This window comes from Zingiber officinale, chromosome 4A (assembly GCF_018446385.1).
Source record: "Zingiber officinale cultivar Zhangliang chromosome 4A, Zo_v1.1, whole genome shotgun sequence".
Lineage (NCBI taxonomy): Eukaryota > Viridiplantae > Streptophyta > Magnoliopsida > Zingiberales > Zingiberaceae > Zingiber > Zingiber officinale.
This window is the reverse complement of record NC_055992.1, coordinates 5145361-5169028: the sequence shown is the minus strand read 5'-3', so window position 1 is coordinate 5169028 and position 23668 is coordinate 5145361. Positions and strand designations below refer to the sequence as shown.

At 36.6% G+C, this 23668-nt stretch overlaps 1 protein-coding gene across 6 annotated transcripts in view; it reads right to left on the bottom strand.

The window, feature by feature from the left end:
* LOC121969355 (E3 ubiquitin-protein ligase listerin-like) overlaps positions 1 to 22674 on the bottom strand; it is a 29270-nt gene extending 6596 nt beyond the window's left edge. For 3 of the 6 annotated variants that reach the window (XR_006108552.1, XM_042519404.1, XM_042519405.1), the window contains exons 1-14: positions 22454 to 22674; positions 22225 to 22336; positions 21037 to 21099; positions 19821 to 19898; positions 18769 to 18860; positions 13727 to 13829; positions 11042 to 11194; positions 9522 to 10180; positions 8909 to 9401; positions 7707 to 8191; positions 5947 to 6748; positions 3037 to 3748; positions 1916 to 2955; positions 1374 to 1829 (exon numbers count right to left, since the gene is read on the bottom strand). Coding sequence is in view for 5 of the 6 variants with exons in the window: in XM_042519404.1 (XP_042375338.1) it covers positions 1374 to 1829; positions 1916 to 2955; positions 3037 to 3748; positions 5947 to 6748; positions 7707 to 8191; positions 8909 to 9401; positions 9522 to 10180; positions 11042 to 11194; positions 13727 to 13829; positions 18769 to 18860; positions 19821 to 19898; positions 21037 to 21099; positions 22225 to 22336; positions 22454 to 22509 (5304 nt within the window). In the remaining variant the exon portion in view is untranslated. Of the gene's footprint in view, positions 1 to 1373; positions 1830 to 1915; positions 2956 to 3036; positions 3749 to 5946; positions 6749 to 7706; positions 8192 to 8908; positions 9402 to 9521; positions 10201 to 11041; positions 11195 to 13595; positions 13705 to 13726; positions 13830 to 18768; positions 18861 to 19820; positions 19899 to 21036; positions 21100 to 22224; positions 22337 to 22453 lie in introns of those variants that run through there. The other 3 variants (XM_042519407.1, XM_042519408.1, XM_042519409.1) reach the window with 3 other exon arrangements.
* Positions 22675 to 23668: the final 994 nt, after the last annotated feature.

The following is a 23668-nucleotide window of genomic DNA, read 5'->3' as shown; positions in this document are numbered from 1 at the left end:
TTTGTCCAAGAAACCATTTCTGACTTTGAACAAATAAAAATGTTTTCAATAGAAGCTTAAAATATAACTTCAACTTAGATAAAACAATTTTATAAATTGATAAAAAATACAAAAACATAATTGCTGAATGTAAAAAAATGTAAATTATAAAATTCATAATTGCAAATAAAAAATACAAAATGCATAGAATTTTATCAAATTCCACCCATCTAGAGTCAAGATACGCCCAAAACTGAAATAAAAAAATAGGAAAAATTAAAATGCTGAAAACATGAAATTCTAAAATACAACAATACTATATCATAATACACAATATAGCATTTGTATAAATTATCAAAATATATAAGAAATATAATAAAAAATAAATGTGTAAGAAGAAAATCGAATATGCATATATATATGTAATTTAATCAACTAATCTTAAGCCATGCTTTTGCCAAACTTAAGGAGCATGTATGTAAAATTACAAATAAATGAAACTCTGAAATGATACATTGAAAATAAAGCAATTCAATAACATTCTAAAGACATTACTCAAATTCTTTGGACACACACACCACACACACACACACACACACAAAGGAATAGGCTCATTAGCCTCATCGTTAGCTTAGACATCAGGTCATGATTTAATCCTTGGCCCATTGTTGTACTTTAATACCAACCACCAAATATCAGAACATAATTTAACTCATTTTGCATGCACAATTACAAAGAAAAGCAAGTTGCCTTCCTACAAAGTGCTTGCAATGAACCAGTACCTCCGCTGTAATAAAGCAAATCAACACATGAATCTTTATAACTTTCAACAAATATCTAAATGATCTTGGTACCAGTCAATGTGAAGTTAGAGCTAAATAATAGGATAAAATCCATATAGCAAACACCAAATAGTTGGAATATGTAATGTATAGGCGTTTTCATCAAATATGTACCACTCAGTTATCCTTCATCATCCTTACACTTTCATTATCCAAAAACAAATACTTAAGTTTATGTAGCTCTTTATTTATCAGTTCTGGCTGTAGAAGTAATTCTAACAGCATGGATTTTTCATACTGCATCCACAGAATCAGAAGATGATAATGCAAAACTGAGATCTCTTAATACATCTAGAGAACATAAATGATCAACTATCTAATCGAGAATTACATTCTCCACTCTCTATTCATCAAACTCCTGATAATTTACAAGAGTCATTTGAATTTTCGAAGTTACCACAGCTCTAAATAATCTGAGAAAATCACCACAACCTTCATATTCTATACAAAGAGCTTATACAATGCTTACACAACATGTTTACATAGAATCTGGGATGATGAAGTTAATAAGAAATTCCAGAACGTTAATATACTTTTTGTTAATGCAGTTACCTGGGAAAGTTCATCCAAAAGAAGAGGAGGACTGCACCAAGCTTTTGTAAAAGATTCAACAGCAGATGACAGAGAGCGATCGCGCAGACTAGAAAACCAATTACGAACATAAGAGGGAAGAAGATGAATCATCATTCCATATATTGAACCAGCCAGTGAGGCCATTGTATCAATCCTAACAGGCCAGAGTGATTGTACATATAATTCTAGAGAGCATGTAGTAATTGAATGTCTAGCAGCATTAGCAGCATTAGAAGCTTCGACTGCAAGTTCAATTTCCTTTTTCTTTACATTATTTGCTCCGCTCTTCAAAGGAATATGCTGGAAAATGCAATCTAATATCGTTGAACTAACTGAGTCCTGTATGTATTGAACCATTTTTTCCCTAGCCTTGGATGAAGGAGAAAATGAATTTAGACAAGAAAGCAAAAGTGCCCAGGCTATAAATACATTCACCTGCAAATTGGGGAAAAATTATAGTGCTATATCAGACCACATTGCCAGAATTCTGACAGATATACAAACAAGCAAAAATCAATTACCCTCTCTTGAGATATCAAGTCCATCTCTGGGAGGTCAGCACTTTGTCTCTGTATGAGAAAGGATATCTCATCTCTCAAACAAAAAGTTTCTTCGCTGGATGATTCCACATCCAATGAGAGTTCTGACTCCATAAATGAGCTACCTTCTCCCTCCAGACTACCTTCTGATGCAACTGACAAATGACATAGAGGCTCAGAAGAGAGTAGACAATAAGCTGCAAACTGTAACGATGAGATTGGTCTTGAGGAGAAAAGAATAGCATACAATGAACTTATGGAATCCTTGCTAAGACCCCAAAGTTTCATTGACTCCACTGCTGCACTTCTCACTAGCTTAGGAGAATTCCAAACAAATGATGCTATCATACCCCAAAAATGTGATTGCATCAGCCTACTTGAAGCAACAACATTCGATAAATTTCCATTACATGAGTTTGCAATAGCCTCACTAGCTCCAGTTGCAAAAAACAAGCGTAAGATACTTGCCATGGTTTGATCTTTCATTGCAGCCCACTTTCCAAGTTTTATGTGATGCAAAGCCTCTGTACTATCTGTTTTTTCATGTTCTTCCGGTTGTGAGAGAAGACATAATGTAACTAATGCGGCAGTTGATAAATGAAATATCCATGGATCATAATTCTGAAGAGAGATTTCGAGCTTCTTTTGAGTACATTCTAAGCCATTTATAATTGTGTGGTTAACTATTGCATCATCAATGCTATCAGTTATCTCTTCCAGCAACAAAACAGATGACTCCAACCACCTATGTGAATTATCTAACACAAAACTCCAGTCATCTTTATCAAATTTTTGCCAGCAATACCCAACGGAAACAGCTATTAGTTTCCCTAAAATAATCTGCTTCTGATTAGTGGCTGCAGAAGCATCATTAAAGCATACTTGCTTTCTGAATAAACTCAGAAGCAAAGTTGCCTCCTCATTGCTCACATTCCTCAATAAACTTACTTCAAATTTCCCAGTTTCCATTGTTGTCCTCAATGGATAACATGATATAACGGCCTGGATCCATTCTTCAACGTCTGTCACATGGAAAACATGATGTAAATATAGCACAATCATCTTATATATAAAGGTAAACTACTACAAGAAAATGCAATTACCTTGTTCTGTTTTGGCTGAGATTATTGAAGGAAAGGAAAGGGAGTTTTCAAGCCAACTCATGACATATTTCCTTGTTGGGTTTTCGTGTAGAGAATCTTTCAAAATTTCTTCAGTTGTGCCATCAGATTCTGAGTTTTCTAGTGCTGATGGTATAATAATACTTAAAATGAAAGGAAGAATTCTAAGGCAATACTGCACTACAGAAGTGCCAACATAAAGTTTATCCATAAGCTGTTTAAATAATTGAATGGCCTCACACTTTCCCCAGACTTTTTCCTTGACAAACAAAGTAGAGAGCAAGGAAACTAGGCCACGGAGAAATGGATCATTGATTTTATCAAATTCATCATGCAGAACCCTCCATGAATCAAAAGATGCCCAGTGATCATGAGTTTCATGTGTAATAGCTCCATCAATTAATGTGTTAATAATAGAGAACAAAATATTAGCTTCAAGAGTAGAGGTTTCAGTTCTTGCATATTTGCTAAGCAAAGGTAAGAAAGCCTCTGTTGCATTACTCACTTGCCACTCCCATGAAGAAATTATTTCAGCAGCAAGCCACTCACGTTTGTAAGGAGATGAAAATCCTGAAACAACCTCAATGCGTGATGAGCCAATAGAAATCTCTGTAAGACCTGCAATTACCACATCGACTCCAAGTCTTGAAACAAGCTTGTCAGCAAAAGCAACAAAACTGTGATTATGGTGTTCCTGCATTATTCCCATCGAGACATCATGCCAATGTCAACTACAGACACTATAACTAGTTTGTCAAGAGGATGCAGAAAATGAAATAGAAGCAAAAGGTTGAGCCTTAAAAAACACACTAGAGTATAACCCTACATAAGCATACGTAGAATGGCGGAGAAACATGATATAACTAGCAGTAAAATTCAGTATTGGTTAGTCAAGAGGAATACATTTAAGTACATCAATTATTGCATAATTTCAAACAATTGTTTATTACATAATTCAAAACAATTGTTTCAACAAAGTAAATTATGATAAAAGCATTTAGTAACACCAAAAAGTTGACATAAAAGCAAAGAGCTTCCCTATTAATCAGAAACCAAAAACACTGAAGTAATTACATCAACAAAACAGGATAACCTTACTCTATGATAATCAGTGTGCCCTATTTATTATAACAATTTACATGTGCAACCCATGGTACAATAAACGATTCAACAAAGAAAAAAAAATATTAAAACAAGATCTACACAACTATCTTTTATAATAGGACAAGAATTTACCATTACCATTATTTGGCATAGAAAGGCATTTTTCAGGTGAAAAACAATTGCCACATGGTTATACAAGAAAGAATTTTTTGAAAAAGTAGGTTCTTGTTTTATATTCTTTCCTTGTCCATCAAGATTCTCAACAGAGAAAATTCATCACTTTATTTATTTTACAAAATAAGTTAAGAAAGACATCTCTTAGAATTCCTCTCTTCTCTCAAGAATATTTTTTATTATACAAAGTAAAAAAATTAGGAAAGATAAATGAAATCTTTTAGTGCTTTTCATTATCTATCTTTGCATTAGTATCCCACCTTTCATATTTATACATCTGCAAATCCACATAAAAGCTTGTATTTATGGAAAATTTTATCCATCTTAAATGATTATTTCACCTTATCCATATCCACTTATCTCCTAAAAACAAAAAAGAAAGAATGTCATTATGTGCATTGTACCAAGCTTTCCTGGTCTTTCTCTATGATAGATAACTAAGAAAGAGAAGGGAAAGGATTCAAAAATCCTACTTAAAGGTATTAAAGTTAAAATAAAAATGAAAATGCATGACATTGGATAACCTGGTCAGAAGCATATCAGTCTGACCAGTTATCCAAATTGGTATGGGATAATACCCCACTGGATGACCTTGACAATGAATAACCTGATCAGGAGGAAATTCGCTCAACCTCTTGACACTGTATAACCTGATCAGAAGGTTATCAGTCAGACCAATTATTTAAATTGGTAACAGACAATAACTTTAATCTTTTCTGTGAGAAACTACTTCTTAGAGAGGTTCTAGTTCCCAAGGGAGCCAGGGAATTTGTCTTACATTTAGAACAGTATACTTTATAAGCCAAGGACCAACTAGTTTATAACTAAGGTATGCTAAATAGCAGAATGGTTAAACAATGTACAGCTCATCATAACCAAGTTTCTTGCTTACATCTTAACATTATGACAAACTTACCACATTTTTTGAATTCCTATCAAATTGTATGTTTCCAGACAAATGACTAGCCAGATTCAGTAGTCAATCATTTAGCATGTATTTTCTCTCAGAATAAAGCAAGTGCCATCAAATTTTGCAACATCTCTTTGCATCACCAACCATGAAAGCCCACTTAGAGTCATAATGCAAGGCAAGAATTATGGTTGCTTGCAAACAACTATGTCCATTAATAAAAGAAATACGTCCATTCAATAATGGCCACTTAGTGTCTTAATGCAAGAATTATTGTTGCTTGCAAACAATTATGCCTAACAATAAAAGAAATAAATGGCAAGCAAAGGGATCAACTCTTGTGAAAAAGTCAAATACAAGTTGAGAAAAACAAATAGAAGGGTAATGCTATCCTAAGTTCCACACAAGCTTATAAAAACACTGCAAAATTACATATTATGCATATCGAAAGCATGATCTTAGTGTACAACATTAACAGGCATATATTCAAACATCACAGCATCAAATTCTAGCAAAATTATTCCAAGCTATATTATACACTCCCCTAACAGTAAGAACTATAAAGAATTCTGCTTATTCAGTAGTATATATCATCGTCGTCAAATGTGTTTGTTCCAATATTCAAAGCTATGTATCACAAAGGAAGGTGTAGTTTTGCAGAGCAATGCAAATAATACAAAATAAGTGGCATACAGAATCCTTACATTAACACTCAATGAAGCTGTCTCACGCTGGAAAGTTGCAACTCTGTTCCCACTGTCAATGAGTGATTTAACCCAGAAAGGCCAAGATTTTCCCTCTTGGAATAATTGGTCCAACAAAATCTGCATCTCTTTTCTAGTGTCGCATATTATTTCTGCCATATCTAACACCCATTCACAGAATGAAATAGATTCTTTTGGAGAAACTAAATCATCTGAGTCTAGTAATGCAAACCTTACTATTTTCACTAAAATGTTTTGAAATCTTGATTGTGTCTCGCGACTTGTGTTTTTCAAGAAATTAGGAGTTATCTTACGGCGATAGGCACAAAATTTTCTTCCCAAAGCCAACTTGGCATCAACCTGCTCCTCATTGCCAAGAACTTCAGTTTCCAACAGAGAATTATCAATATCACCAGCATATTTTGAACAATCAAATTTATCATTAGTACAAGTCAGAGCCATCATGCAATTTTCCCAATCAAGAACAAATAGGGTTGCTAAGAGTGAAGAAACTAAGGTGCAACTATCATCAATTATCTTCAAGCAAAATATGCTACCCTTGAGAACTTCAAAAGAAAATTGAGCCATTGCAACCTTCATTGAGAAAGATGCTTCTTGCAGCTTAAGAAAATCATTGTGGTCAGAACCTAGAATCAAAGAGCATGCAAAATGAACCCAATGAAATGATGACGAAGTAAGAAGTGATGTCATTTTTCTCAAAATTCCCTCCCAGACAATAATTAAAGTTTCTTTAGACAAAAAGCAAAGCTGATCATCTTCGGCTGACCCTCCAAGTACGGCACTACATGAAAAATTATCCAAATGAAATGTAAAATAAATAAATTTTAAAAAAAACATAATTAAAAAAAAAACATTTTTGTTGGTTAACATTATATTATATTCAGTAATTTGGACCACCTATATGCCCACAGATTGTTACTTATTGATAACTTCTAAAAGCTGTTACTCTTGGATGTAGCCCTACTAGCTAAGGAACTGAGATTTTGCCTCTTATGTTTTTTAGAAGCTTGAAAGTACAGTTAAATGATAAACAAGGTTCAGTTTGCTTAGAGATGACTACTCAAATAAAGTGCATTTCTCTTGATTCCCATTAGCAATAAAAGTACCCAAATCAGGTTCAGATTCATTAAGCATTGAGCTGTCATCCAACTTAAAAAAATTTACTTCAAAGTAGCAAAAATTATACAGAAAAAATAAAAATAGGATCAGCATTAGCATGGTCATCATACACAAAGAAGAAGGAAAGACTTTAAAAAACATAGAGAATGTGTCTTAGAAATTACATGTCAACAAGATGCAGTTGTTACCGATGTAAAAAAAAGAGGATTCCAGCACATGATTAAAGGAAAATTTGGATGATCATATCAACAACTGTGCTTCATTTTGGGAAAAAAAATTATGATTAGATTTATGCTACTTGCAACACGAGTAGCAAAAAAATTATGATTAGATATAAGTAGAATGAAAGAATAAAAAGGAAAAGAAGTTTTAGAAATGTGTTATTAGTATGATTATGTCTGTCAAGCTATGGCATACTCTTGCCCACCCTTTACTCTCTCATTTAAAATAGATTAAATTTGTTTGTATTACTCTATTGGGCATCAAACAAACATTAACCTTAAATACAGCTTAGCCATTTGCTCACCCACATGGATGTATTGTAACACTACCATAATAATATAAACTTTTTTTGTGTTTTTTCCATTGATCTTTTTGAGGATATAAAAACGCAAAATTACCATAGAAATTGAGCATGACAGTTTATCATGGAAGTCTGGTGAGCAAAACTTATTGCAGATGAATTTAGCAAGTCGTGGTGCCAATGTTCTGGTGACAAGCCAAACTTTCGCAGCCTTCCCAGCTTCTTGCTCCTAATTCTTTCCCTGACCTTCCCAATGAGAATAGCAAGCACCTGAATATTACTAATGTTGTCTGAGGTTTCAGTGAATTTTGTATCATCTACACAATAGGTGATAACTGCACACCATTGCTGAAAAAAATAGTCATCTTGAAACAAATCGAGCAGAAAATCTAGTTTTAGATTTCCGAAACTACCAACTCCTTCTAAACACCATGGAATAAAGTCATTATTGAATGTATGAAAAAAATGCTTCGTCTTGGTTTCAATATCCATTGCATTTGGGCTATCAAACTCTGAGAATATTTGATCGGGTCCAAATATTTCAACCAAGATGGACAGAAGCTTGACTGCATCCAGAGAATCCTGCAAAACAACAGATGCCAATAAACATCATCAACGTATGCAAAAGGAAATACCTACGGAGGTTTTGCCAAAGACTTGATAGGCTGTGATCATTCAAAAATAAAAGAAAATATCATAAAATTTAAGTTATAACAACACAAGTGCAGAACTCAAAAGATGAAAACTTTCATCAAGCTTAGTTATCTTAATTCTTAAATACGTACAGATTCAAATAACCGTGGGCTAGTATTCACTGCACTTAATCTATGTTCCAGATTTGGTAGAAACTTCAGGGGACATTTTATCATGTAGCAAGCAGTAATTTTCCACTGATTCAAAATTCCAATCCTGAAGGCCAACAAAGCCCTTCTGGTAAAGTTAACTGTATCCTCTGCAGAGCTTCAACTTGATGAAATTTTTCATTGGAATGCACGTAACTTGTTTTAGTATCAATACCAGTGTATTGTCTTGACAATAGCCAGAAGAACAAGTTAAAAATAAAAGATCATCATGCAATGCAAACTAGAGCGTCATACAAACCTTACTGTTCTGGTACAACAGTTGTATATTGTCCTTAGAGAAAATACTATCCTGCTCTAGGTAATGGGACACAACAGTAAACAGGACTTCAAATAATATCTTCATAGAAAACGGAAAATACATTTCGATGAACAAAAAGTCAGCCAAGAAAAGGAAATAAAAAATAGATAGTATTTATATACTTTGTCCTGAACTCACCATAGACTTAATCACAGGGAAGGTGGTAAAAAATAGCGGTCGGCCTAAAAAGTGCAAAGGCCAATCATGACCTTTCAGCAAAATACACTTATCAATTGCTAGAAAAAATCTGACAATTCTTTCTATACACTCAGGAAAATTTTGCAAGGAATCCCCTTCTCGAATAATTTCAAGACAGTCCTTCTGAAAGGATGTACAGAAAACACATGTCAAATTTTGATCCTCTTGGGAGATCTCTAATAGAATTCCAATAATACACCTCAATAACTCTTCAGTAAAAAACGCTTGATGGCTACTATTAACTCTCTGTTGTGGCCTTTCATGAGACAGCGAACTGCCACCATCAGTTGAGATATCAGACCTTGCTTGTGAACTTTCATCTCGCTTTTTCACGCTAGCTGACAGCAGATAGTCATTCAATAATAGTTCTACAAAAATATCATTTATCAACTTGATAGGAAGTTCACTTTGGTCATCTGTTGTTTTACAATATCTGCAAAGAAAAAAAATAAAAAAAATATATCATGGATGAATATGTCAGTAGACAAAAGTGAAAGATCAAAGAGAAACAAGATTGTAGTAATTTGAGCGATCAGTTATGTAAAGCATATACCTTGATACATGATGTAACACCCAGAGAAAACATTCTTTAAATGCACCAAATAAAGCCTTGCTATCAGCAAGTGAGTGGCATGAAGAATATCTTCCAGCCCAAAGATTTTGGAAAAAATAATCAACAAATTGCTCGCCAAGGTTTACATCAGTCGGTATTGAATCCAAGAATAGCACAAGTACTGGATATGAAACTTGTTGTGATCCATGACATCCGTTTCTTAAGAAATGCCAAAATCTGTTGAGAACAACTTTCTGGGTGTTACAATATGACCAACCATTTGGGATTTTTTTTGAAAAGAGCAATAACATATCCCACATGGACGAATGGCAAGATGCATCCTTCTCTTGTAAAACACCAAGTATGGCAGTTGAAAGCACCTTCACATTTTCTTCATTCAAGACATGTGGGATATTTTTTATAATGCTAGCTATGATAGAATATGTAGCTGTACGAACACTGGGATGCTTGGATTTCATATGTTGAAGAAAACACTTATGCATAGCAAGCAGATTTTCAACAGAAGATACTGCAGCAGTCCTTGCTCTGGATACAAGCTTTTGTTCAGGCGAACAATTTCCATTATCAGAGTTTGGCATTTTTACAACCAGTAAAATGTCAATAAGGGTTGCTATTGCCAATAATGAAGATGAAATTGCCTGCAGAAAAGGAAAGTACCCTGAAATGTAGTCAAAGATCATGGAAATAGAACCCAACGAGCAAAAGCTAAACAATAACATTATGTTCTAGAGGAAAGATTAATAACAAGAATTGAAACTGTAGGCAGTAGATAGAAGCCTTGTAAACTATGATAATATCTAAGATTCCTTTTTCGTGAATTACCTTCTTCATATTTGTGCTAAATATCTATAGCACTGGATAATAGTAATTGATGGCTACATACTTCATAAGTAGCAGAGCACAACTCAGTAACAGGGATTGTAACACGAACATATTAACATTGGAGTAAATGAACACTTGTTAACGAAATAAAATACATCCTCTCTCCAACTAAAGAAGTGGCAAAATATAATAATGCTCAAATCAAATTCCAGAGATCCAGAACTTCCAAAATAAATGCTAAAATCAAATTCCAGAGATCCAGAACTTCCAAAAAAAATGTTACTTGAAGTGTCCTGAGGAGAACATGTAGCCTAGTTGAATCGAATAGTTTATTCACAAATGCACTTCTAACATGAATAGCTGACCTTAGTGAAACAAAGAGGTGTAAGACCATATCAGAATAGCTTGCATCAAGTGCAAGCAAAATTCTACAAATGTCATGTGTGATATTTGCAAATGATAAAAGCAAAAAACACAGTGTTATATGATATATCCAAGAACTAAAAATTCTTTGTCAATTATTCTGTTCCAACAAAAAGAAACCATACTAGAGAATAAAGCTAATCTAAAAGTCAAATATCAATTAATTAGTTGAACACCTGTCATATGCTAAAACAATGTAGAACAAGTTCAATGGAAGTTTAATATTAAAATAAAAGGGAGGTCCAAACACATACTCTTTGGTGCATATCTTCCAACTCATCAGCAGGTATGGCTTTATCAAACATCGTTTGTGGTGTTAATTTCAAATTTTCATCTAAATAGAGAAAAATCTCATTTACACAAAACATCAAAGCATCCAGCCTTCGTTCTTGCATTGGAAAGGCTGCCTGCAATAACATTAGCAAAGTTATTACAGAATGAGGGAAATTTAACTAGAGCACAGCTAAAAATCTGTGGAAAATTTAAATATCACTAATGATAGCTTTGAATACAAGGGAGGAAAAAAACTCATAGTCAATCGAAAAATAGCTAAAAAAATAAAGTGAGCCTCTGTAAGCCTGATTTTTCTTTTATCATTGTTAGACATGTTTAGAGCAATCAGTATAAGGTAACTTGCTTGATTGAGGTTTAGTTGGGGCATATTTGCAATTAATTGGACTTAGTTTCAGTTTAACTGGTGGCTTGCTGTATTTTTAGAGAGTGGATTAGGTTTAGTTTGCCTAGGATTCATGTTGAGCTCAAGTTAAACAGAAACCAGTATGGACGTTTAAAGGATGAACCAGAACTGAACCAACTCAAATCAAACCTACATCAATCAATGAGTCAAAGACAAAATGTTAATTGGATAGGGAAAGTTCATCCACACTCCCAAATCTTAAGGCTCTTTTTACTCTAGAAGAAAGAAGGGGAGGGAGAATATAAAATGATGAAGTTATCCTTGTCTCCTTCTTGCTCCCACCGAATTGTTCAACCGTACCCCACACTATCTTTCTGCAATCATTGCCATTCAGATGTTCAACAACTTGGGTGATGAAGTCGGATGGGAAGCGGTGGTACGCTTGAAGGGCATATTGGGATCGATGACCCATGGCAGTTGAGATTGGAAGAAGAGGGTTTGTGAAGCGGTTCTAGGAATCAGAGGTGTCAGCAGTTAAGGCTCAATGGTATGCGGTTGTGAGATAGACAACATTGCCATCAACGTGTGGGGAGTCAGTTGTGCAGCATCTATATTCCTGCTGTCTTCTTTTACCCTTTTTTTTTATTGCTCCCTTCACTTCTGCCCAGTTTTGGGCAAAAACATTTCAGGGAAAAAGTTCTTTTAAGGACACTACAAGCCACCCCTCCCTGACATTCTGACAAGTTCCTCCAAAGCAATCAAAAGGAAGATACAGGATTGTGTCTCAGAAGCTGTTCCTTTTCATAGATATTATTTTTGTCATCCCAAATAACATAGCCTAATGCCTCCCTCCTTCAAAATCACCAATAATGCTCATCCAACCCCACTAACAAAGCAACTCCTCTAAGTATACTCAGCAATTCCCACTTTAATTGCTTGCAAGCCTCACAGCACATAGCTCTCTATCCCTTGCCTGAGCATTATAATTTCTCCTTTCCTTTGTTCCCACGGCCAGCAACAGCACCACAAACAACCCCACAAACACAGCTAAATGCAACACAGGTTCCTCCTCTTGCTCACCAGCAATGTTCTAAATGGCGACCGAGGTGGCCGCCTAGGCACCGCCTAGGCGGGAGGTGGGCATCAACCGCACTACCTCAAGCAAAGGCAGTGCTTTAGGCTATAACTCACCTCCTCCTACCATTGCCACACCTCGAACTGCCGCTGTCAGCGTTTCACCACCGCGATGGGTCCGGACGCGTCACTTGGGCCGACGACAAGTCCGGATGCGTTGCGCAAGCCCGGATGCGTCGTCTGAGCCTGGCAATAGGCCTGGACCCGTCGCCCGAGCCCGGTGATGTGTCCGAGTGCGTTGTGAGGTCCTGGCAACGCATCAGACTCATCGCCTGATAAAAATAGGGTACACGGTTTAATTAAATTTTAGGTTAATAATTCTAATCAACTCCTGCTATGATTGAGTTAATTTAAATAGACTTAATTAAAACCTAATAAAATTATCTCATTATATATATATATATATATTACTTGTTTTGATTTTTTAAATTAATATATATTATTAAAAGTAAATATAGAATAAAGACTATTTATAATATTATATATAAAAAATAGTAAAACAAAATTCAATCGCCTAGGCCAGGCGATTGGCGGTCACTGATCCAACAGCTCACCGGTTGTCATGTAGCACGATCTCATAATTCCTTCCCCACTCCAAGGTGACAATTTGTATCTCTCTCTTCTCTTGCAAGAGTTAATGCACAATAGTCATCTTTGTCACATCCCAACAACCACTTCAACCCCACAAAAACGTCTCCTTACATGTACACCATTAGTGGCTTCGCCAGCAACCTCGTCCCATGTCCGCAGTCAATGGTGGCACATGCAGAACATTCTTTCCCATAGCATATGTAATGATTATATGCATGTCAGCATAGAATTATAAAGCAAAAGCCCCAAAAAAATCCGAACAACCTAAAATACCCACATAACACTCTGTTTAGTAAAAACTCCCAATTAAAGCCCCATGAAAAGATAATTTTGAATTACTCTCGAAACCATATTTCGGTCCAAAATTGTTCAGATCAATGCATGAACAATGTTTTCACAAAAACATTTGTATACATGACTTGTTCTGAGGGTAAGATTGGAATTACCTTTTGTATGGAGTCCCAATAAGAAATTTGAAGAAAAGGAGTTCGTGTGGATGTTTCTAAGCGTTAGTGACCCTTTTCAAGGTTCTTCTCTAATTAAAAAGAATGATGGGTATGAGGCATGAATTTCAAACCTCTAAAGACAGCCTAGCAGCCAGAGAAACTTCTGGAACTGGATCAAATTGAGAAAACCACCAAGGACCCATCAAAGATTTCAAATGTGGAGCCAATCCTTTCCTGGATGAATAGTTCAATATCAACAATACTTCAGTACACACCAGAATCTTTTGCAACATGAACAATATACCTAAATACAAATAATTCAAAAACGGGAGATTAAGCATACATTGTTAAGGTACATAAAAAAGAAAAAAAATCTCAAACTTTCCAAAAATAGGAATAATTTGCATAGTAGTAAGATGAACAATGTGGACTAATGTGCCAAGATCCTGTATTAACCAAGAGATTAGGCACAAACCTAATGTTGTGTTTACTTGAAACAGAAACAAAAAAAGAAAAAGGAAACAAACTGAAAGAATCAATCTCTTATTTGAATGAAGGAAAAAATAGAGAATATGTTTGCATCCAATTCCTCCTTTTATTTTTGCATGAACCGGGCAGACATCAAATGTGAAATTTAAGTATCCAATAGAAACAAATAGGGATAATTCGATACAAATTCACAAAAAAAAAAACAATCCAATACACGAAGCTCCCGCCAATACGGGATCCTGAGGAAGGGTCTATTGTACGCAATCTTATCCTGCTTTGTAAGAGGCTATTTCTGAGGCTCAAACCCATGATTTTTAGGTCACACGGCAACAACTTTTGTTGGTGCGGAAAGCACCAGACGATCGAACTTGTGTTTTGATTATGTCAAAGGGTCCAAAGTTAAGTTGTCTTGTGAGTTAACAAGGTTGATTGAGCTTGTAGGAAAAGTCCTAAGTGTTCTTAGGCAAAAGTCCTAGTAGATTCTAGGCAGGTGGAAAACCCTAGGAGGTGGTAACCCTAGGAGGCGGTAACCCTAGGTCCTAGGGGGTGGTAACCCTAGGTGGAAAGTCTTGGCAGGTCGAGCGCTTCGGACAAAATCCTAGAGTCGGGGATTTTAGGTTGAAATCCTGGTGGTCGCAGACCGGGTGGAAATCTGGACGGATCGTGGAGCGGGCGTCCAATATGAAGACCGGAAGCCTCGAGCGCTAAGCAAAAGTCCAGTCGGTCTGGAGGATCGGTCTGGCAACAGGTAACTTCTCCTGAGATGAGTAGGTGAGGACACGTTCTCCGAAGAGGAAACAGTAGGCATCGGCTCGACCTAGAGCTTCAACGAAACTCAAAATCAGAACCGGGCAGTCAGAGGCTGTCAAATTTCAGTTTAGATATATTATTTTTGCCTGAACTAACTTTATTTTGCAGAAAATAAGGGGCTGAAAAAGTTGGTCCGAGCGCCTGGAAGGGGTCTGGGCACCCGGAGCTGGTCCAGGCACCAGGAGTCGATTCGGGCACCCGGAACTCAAAAATTATTGCCAAGCTGATGTGGAGCTCGCAGAGTGGCCGAGCCCTGAACGGCCTATAAAAGCAGATTCAACCAAGAGCTTGAGAACAACACAACGAACGACTTCCGCTTCTTCGAGCGGCTCAGAAAACGCTTCTACAACGCCCGAAAGCTCCGACGACGGTTCTACTGAAGATTTTCTTATACAGAGTTGTCAGTATTCTTTAAATTTCTAATTACTTATAAAACTCTATTTGTAATCTTTCCGATTGATTAGTGATTGTCCATCGAAAGCACTCTCACATGCAGGCCTTAAAGTAGGAGTCGCGACAGGCTCCGAACCAAGTAAATTCTTGTTATTTGCGTTGTCTATCTTTGTTTTCCACTGCGTATTTACTCAAAACGAACGAATTAGCCACGAACGCTATTCACCCCACACCCCCCCCACCCCCTCTAGCGCTTTTCGATCCTACAACTTTACCATTGTGTCAAGACTCCCTTTCAATTCGATATAAATTCACAATTTAAATTTTTAGTAGTCAGTTTCATCAGATCAGATTTTATATTTGTCTCAACACTATTTTCTAGAAACTAAGAATAGATTCTGAAAAAGATGAAAGTTCTAGTGAACTAAGCACAGCCTTGGCAATTCACAAGCTAAATAGGACACTATAAAAGGGAAAAGAAAAAAAAGATTTCTGTTGTATTATTAATTAATCTTCTTTTATGGTCCGTTTACTTGAAAGAACGGATTCAAAAACTAACATGGAAAACTTTCCACTTTTTATTTTGTAAGGAATGATGGAGTATTTATCCTTTTCCTTATTTACTTATAACAAAATAATAGATGATTAAATTTCTGAATCCATTTATGGATTGATTTGTTAACAAATTTTCATCAACCCAAAATTGGGCGGAACGCCTTTCTTCCCTTCCCATGGAGTCTCTCACATCCCTGACCTCAACCTCGGGAGCTGCCGACGGCTTTGCTCAACCGGCCCAGCAAGGTCACTCACATTCATCGAGAGCAGTGGGCGTCCCCGCACGGCATCTCGCGAGCATGAGCGGCGGCGGCCCCTCACGGCATCTCGCAAGCACGAGAGGTGGCGTCCCCTCATGGCACTTGCGAGCAACGACATCCCCTCACGGTCGATCACTAGCATGAGCTGCAACGTCCCCGCACGACACACCCAATTGAGACGGCTTGTTTGCTTCGTCCTCACCGACAAGACTTCCTTGTCTGCTTCCTCCTCATCGGCACATCCCGTGGCACATCTGACTGCAATGACTTCGACGTCCGTTATTAACACCTTGAACGGCTCGCACCACTTCACTTAACGGGAAGAGCACGGAGGATGTTGTGGCAAGGGCAGCAGACGGTGTAGAGGGAGGCTCCTCAGAAGAGACAACGGGACGATAGTGGTGGCAGAGAGAATTATTGAGGTGAATCTTGGCGAAGCAAGAAAAGGAGGAATTGTGGATGTCGACGCTTGTAGGGTGAGTGGCAACAGGGATCTTGAGCGCCTCCCTCTACCCTTCTTTCCCGAGGGATTAATTTCTCTGTTGGTGCAGCTGGGCCGGCAAGAGGGGAGGGGTGAATTGCCTGTAAAATAAGAATACCCTTCTCGAAACTTTCAACTCAAGAATAATAGCAATAATAATAATAAGAAAATAAAATAAAGAAAAGCAGGAAGACTCAGCGAGTTGACTTGGTTACGACCAAGAAGATTGTTAATCCAAGGCGAATGAAAAAACGCACTATGAATCTCCTTCACTGTAGGCGGAGAAGCCTTTTTACATACTAAGAAATCAACTAGAAATTGAGAAATTGAAAAGGAATGAGAATCCTCGTTTTTCTGCCCGGATGTGCTCAAATAGAGAGTCCGGGCCGGCCGGGGTTGGGGGGGGCTCCGGGGTTTGGTGTCCAACGAGGTTGAGGGCGCCTCCAGCAAAGGTATGGATAAAACTTTATCCAATCTGCGAAACAGTCATGTAGACTGGGTCAGGGCGCCTTCAATGGCCTTAAGGGCGCCCTGGACAAGGTTGAGGGCGCCCTCAAGACAATGAGGGTGCCCTCAAGACTGCAGGCAGCGCAGGCACCTTCAACACTTCGTTGAAGGCGCCTCCAGCTAGCTTTTCCAGCTCCTTTTGACTCCTTTTCTTCTTCCGAGGCTCCGATTGTTTGGGTGATTGCGGCCAACCGAAATAGGGCTCACCCGAATCCAATTTCCTACCTTCTCCTCGAGCAGGCTTCCGTCCTGGCTTTTCGTCCCTCGAACGTCGTGCACGTTCTTCTTGTCCACCGGTGTACTCTTCCGCAGCTCTCTCGTCCTTCGGACGCACCGAGCCCGTCGGCTCCCTTCCCGTGCCGTCCTTCTCGCTAGCTGCGTCTTCCGCTCGACTTCCTGCGCTCCTAAGCTCCTGGACACTTAGACACAGGGATCAAATAACAAAATAGAACCTAACCTAACTTGGTTAATCACATCAAAACAATCACGGGGTCCAACATTCTCTTCCCTTTCCTTCTTTTTCTTTTCCCTTCCTTTTCCGAAGGGATATTTTTCCATCGTTGATTCCTTGCCCTCACTCATCCGCCCATCCAAGTAAACCTAGCATTAGACAAAAACATTAAATTTACATTTATGGTATTAAAGACCCCTCTATTTCTCTCTTTGTTCCTACAATATAAATATCTGTGTATTCGTAATTTGTTTGACTTAGTTTCATAAGGATGACACTATTATAGAAAAATAGATAATTGAATTTATTTCACTAAGTTTGACTCTTTATTTATACAACCTATGTTACTGAAGCAAAATGAACTAAAGAAAGTTGCATAATGCCACTAAGAGGGCTACTACAAGGTCAAATGTACAGATGGTTGAAACTAATTAATAAATAGTAATATCAAAACTAATTAATAAATAATAATGCCAAAGTATCTCATGAAGAAAAATATGGGGACACGTAGAGAGAAGTGAATACCCTATGTGAGCATATCCAACACATGCCAATCTATACAATGTGCTGGCAAAGGTTAGCATTGATACAAAAATTTATATCATAAGACAAACCAGCATGGAAAACCAGATTGGCTACTGTAATGAGCCTAAAATCCATGTGACTCAACCCATGAAACAGGGAGACTTAAAGGTTTTTTCAGAAGGATGGTGGATTGCATAATCTAAAACATTAGTCTCACTTTTTGTGTTGGCCAATTGGACTGCCAGTTCCTAGCATTTCATCCCATGGATTTTAGTTAGTCACGATATGTGTAAAGGCTAACTATACCTTGGCCACTATTTGTGGTCTGGATGCAACCCATGTGTAAGAATTGAGAACCAAAAGAAATCTGAATAACTATACCTTGGCCAGGATTTATGGTCCTGATGCAACCCATGTGTAAGAGACCTAAAAAAACTAATCTGAACACCTAAGGTAGTTGCTGACCAACGTAATATCAACACTATTGGCCTGCAATTGATATCAATGTATCAAACAGAATCACAAACCCAACTCGTCTATTACTTTTAATACAAACGTACATATTAGAAAACAATTATGAATATATGGATTGGTACTTTGCTTTAGCTTTCACTCCATAAATTGATTCATAAATAATAAAATACAAGAATTGAAATTAATAAGCATTATGAGTTACTCATGAACCACCAAACCAGTGCAAACCTAATGGCCATAACAAGAGCAGTCATTGTGTCATGCGTAGCTCGGCGGGCCTCTCTATTAAAATCATGCAATAACTTCCTGTATTCAAATGCCTATAAAAGAATATCAGAAAAAGCATTTGCTGTCAAATAAGCCGGGTAGGAAAAAAAATACGAAAACATTTACTTTTACTGAGACAACAGTAAAGTTGTGCATATCATCCCTATGCAGTATATATTAAAATAGAATCAGAAGTGATTAAAAAGTGTACAAGCAGTTGGAAGTGAAAAAAAAATTGTTGCTATCTAGGTAATACAGTAGATAATATAGGAAGCAACATCCCAGGGGCAAAAAGATAATGACTCATTAAACAAAGTGCTTAAGAAAACATGAACTTGAATCATTATTAATGAATACAAAAGTAGTAACTAGACAACATAACATGGATCACATAGCAGCATACTCAAACAATTAGGCATGGTACACCATGTAATTATAAATCAATTTCTATAAACATTAAGTACATATAAATATCTAGTGTCATGGCATAATGATCTGTTTATTTGTGTATCACCAATTCCAAGAACAAAATTAAGTATCAGATAATGATTTGATATTGGTATGCTTCTATCACTTAATTTACAATGGCTAAAAATGATTGGGACCTACAATAAGTAATCACCAGAAGACGGTAATAATCTGCTAAGGATGAAACAGAACTATCACAATGTCTTGTTAAATTACTAGACAAAAAAGACCATCTCGCTGCTAGTGACCATCAGCCGATCAGGTCAACCACTGAAAGGCTTCACTAAAGATTAACAAATTATAGAACAGCGAAGTTGATATAACTGTGATGTGTTCATACCAATTAGGAAGAAATCCATTTTGAATATGTGTTAACTGGCACCACATAGAGAGAAAGCAAGAATGAAGAGAGGACCAAAGATATCCCTTTGATGCTAAAAGTCTAATTAAAACCAGAACAAATTGAATTTATGTCAAAACACTAAAGCATCCAAGAAAATGCTAAAAGTTACTAATGTTGCTCAAGAATGGAGGAAGAACTATACCCATTGTGGAATAATTTGCACTAATTCTTCAGTAGGTTTTTCCTTAAAAAGAACTGCCAATGTTGTCAGAGCTTTTAGCTGCACAAAGAAAATATGTCAATAAGTAGGCTATAAAGTTTTTATAAATATCAAAACATCACATAAGCAATGCAAACCAATGATTTATCAAATATCAGTTCAAGAGTTACATGGATGGTTGCCTAAAATGCGGAAGCTATCTCAGTCTTCTAATGTTTCCACTGTCCACACTTTGGCCTCCGCAAACCAAACTTCATTTCACCACCCTCATCCTTCAATCAACTCCTCCATAGACCCCTATTCTTTGCCCCTCAATTTTGTGACATAATAACAACTCACCCACACCAATCAGCATTAGCATAGTCAACTAGCACTTGCTTAATCATTTGAAAAATTGAGTGATTCTTTGGCTGGTTATATTGAGAAAGCTCTACGGATAGTATAGGCAATACATAATTTTGCAAGCATTTCAAAATAATAATGAATTGTCTTTTTGTTAACAGTTATGAATATTATTATTATATCGCATCTATCTTCTATAATTTACCATTACAATGTCATTTATTCGTGCCAAAGTTTTTTAATCTTTTAAAGATTGACCGGCTCACTTATTTATCTAACCATGTCACTAGTATTAGCACACTTCAGAGGCCACTCACTAGCTCTAAGATCAACTCAAATGCTTCAAAGGAGTTTTCCTCGCCAAAAATTATTTTTGTAAGAAAAGGCCTATCTATGGAATTGCAAGACAGAATTGTCCAATTTAAATAGACACTTGTTTGTGTAGTATAAGTCTAAATTTCCAATGGAATACCAACAATAAGAGTTTTCCAAATTTATAGTTAAGTCATCTTACACGTGAAAAAATGCAACATATAATAAATGAACATCCAACATGGGTTATGAACAAGGAGAAACAATGGAATTATACTCTAGGCAAAATTACATTAAAGAAAGTAAAAAAATAATTTAAAATAATAATAGTCAAACTTGATCAAAATTTTACACAGGTATGATAGAAATTTATATCAAAATGGCTGATAAATAAATTCTATGAGAACTTTGCGAATGAGGATAATGTATTCCATATAACACAGGACTATGACTTCCATTGCAATTGACAATAAAGACATCCATGAAAAAGATGGAGAAAAACTTAATCTAGATGTTCTTCAGGAACAAAGCCCCATTAAATTACCTTTGTTGTCGGATCTTTCCTTCCAAGCCGCTTCAAATGTTGTGTCATTTCACTGTCAACATCCTGCCATAACAATTTATGGCTCCAATAACCAAGCCTGGATCTTATAACTTCTAATGTGCATATGACTTAAGAAATTTGAAAGAGAAAGCAATGTATCAATGTGTCATATAAGCTGGTGAATTCAAACAGAAACAACTGGCCATCTAAATAAGATCATAGAATGACTCAAAAGGCTTCAAATTCCTCAATAGAAATCATCGTTCGTACATTTGTCTTCAGTTACAAAACCATGGTTATTTATTGAACATCAACAGCCCCCCAATAAGATGGATTTCAATCTGTATAAGATATCTCAAATGAAATCTATGCACAATTTGCTGATTGTGCCACTAAGAACATGTGATTGTAGAATTTTATGTTTAATTACTGATAAACAATATATATTTGTCACCTGGAGGCCATGGGTTTGAGTCACGGAAATAGCCTCTTACGATGTAAGGTAAGGCTGCATATAATAGACTTATCTGGGACCCGCATTGGCAGAAGCTTCGTGCACCGGACTATCCTTTAAACAATATATATTTGTTGGACTACCTTTGTGTTCTTTTAGGAATCAATTATTAGCATTGGAAACAGCACAACGTCATAAATGATCAACTGATCCATGACTGGCACACTATATTTCCATAAAAGCCATTGTCGCAGTAATGTAATTCCAATAGTACTGTAGGCTTTTTCACCTTTGGTCCAACCTTGGTTGTTGACATAAATGGGGGAGACACTGCTCATATGTATCACTTAGGAATATATGACTCGTCTATATGCATGCTAGTTCAATGGTTTAGAAGTTTTTAGCAATTCTACTTAAAGTAGATCATTCAAAACACATTTTAGAATATATAAGAGGACAGAATTCATAGAAAAAGGAAAGCAAAAGTAACACTAAAATAATTTTTCAGGTACAAGACTGGTTGAACAGGGACAGCAGACACATATTCACTCGATCCTTTGCGTACTTAAATAATTTATTTGTCCAATTAGTCAGTACACGGATATAAAATCATACCAAATATGCATACAACTAGATGGCTAATCATCTAAATGAGGTTAAAACTCTAGCAATGAATTAAGAAAAAAAAACACAGACAAGTTAACCAAGACTACCCAAAGCTGAGAACAACATACCAAAAAGGCCACAGAATCCTCAGCTAACGAAGAGGAATCAACTCGAGAACTCCCCAAGTAACCGCCGAATCCAACAGTCGAGACACCCGAGGGCAGCAAAGAAGCAGCCGAGCTAAACATGACCACAAGGAAGGAAAGAAAACAATAAGAACAATCAAATCCTCAAAAGACATTGGAATCCGACACAAAAATAAAAACAACAACTTGTAGGACGTAGGAAGGGTTAAACCTGCTGCTAGAAGGACGCGACTTGCTCCTCGCACCATCACCCTTCGGCTTCCCCATCCTCTACGGAGGTCACGCCCAGGCGGCGGAGCGAAGGCAAAAAAAACCCTAGAAGGAGCGCGGACCCAACGGCAGAAGATTTATTCTTCCCGTCGGAGAATTGAGGACGAAAGTCGGCTCTGGCCTTGGCACGACGAATCGGAGCCCGGAGCGTAAATGCACTGAGATCGGGCTACCCTCTATAGTGGACTGGGCCATCGTTATTTAAAAAATGGGCCTGAACAGATTCAGTCACGGGACAGGGGTAGCACGGCACGTTACAAACCAGCTTTAGTTCGTGCCCGCCCAGGATTGATTATAGTTTTTTGATTCATTTGGATATATTCTAAAGCAACTAGATAGGGTCTATCTAAATTAATCAACTAATCTATATTGTTCATTCTCTGATCTATAAAGTGCGGACAAGGATTCTGCCTGTGTTTAAAGAATCCAAAATCCCTGCACCAAATTTCCTTAACAAATTTCGTTCTTTTAGTCACATGATTTCTCAAATAAATAAATAAATAAATAAGACGGCTCTCGTATGTAAAATATGAGTAATGATAGGTAGAAAAAAAAAATCTCATGAGAGATATATAAATTCAAAATTTATCATTTTCACTTTTATATATTTCGTTATATTTAAAATATAACTATAGTGGGCTGGGCCATCATTATTTAAAAATTAGGCCTGAACATCTTGGGTCACGGAACGGGCTTACCATGACATGTGACAAGCTAACTTTAGTTTGTGCCCGTCCAGCCATCCTTAGAATCAGATCTCCTAGTCGACATTTTTATAGACCGGGGAATAAACCATATAGAATTATGGTCAAATCATGTCCATGATCTGCCCGTCACAATTAATTATGATTCCTCTTTAGATTCATTATTCCCTTCAAGTTATAGTTTAAGTCAAAATAGATTACTAAAAATTGCCCCCGCTTAGGATCTAATAACTTAGTCATTTATCCATCATCCTCCGACCTCAAATCATAATTTTATATGATCCATGTTCCAAAAAAACATATAGACCATGAGATCTGATCTCTAAAGTCGTTTAAAGAATCCCTACACTAGATTTTCTTAATCAATTCAGTTCTTGTACTCACATACTTTCTAAAAATAATATTATATATATATATATATATATATATATATATATATATATATATATATA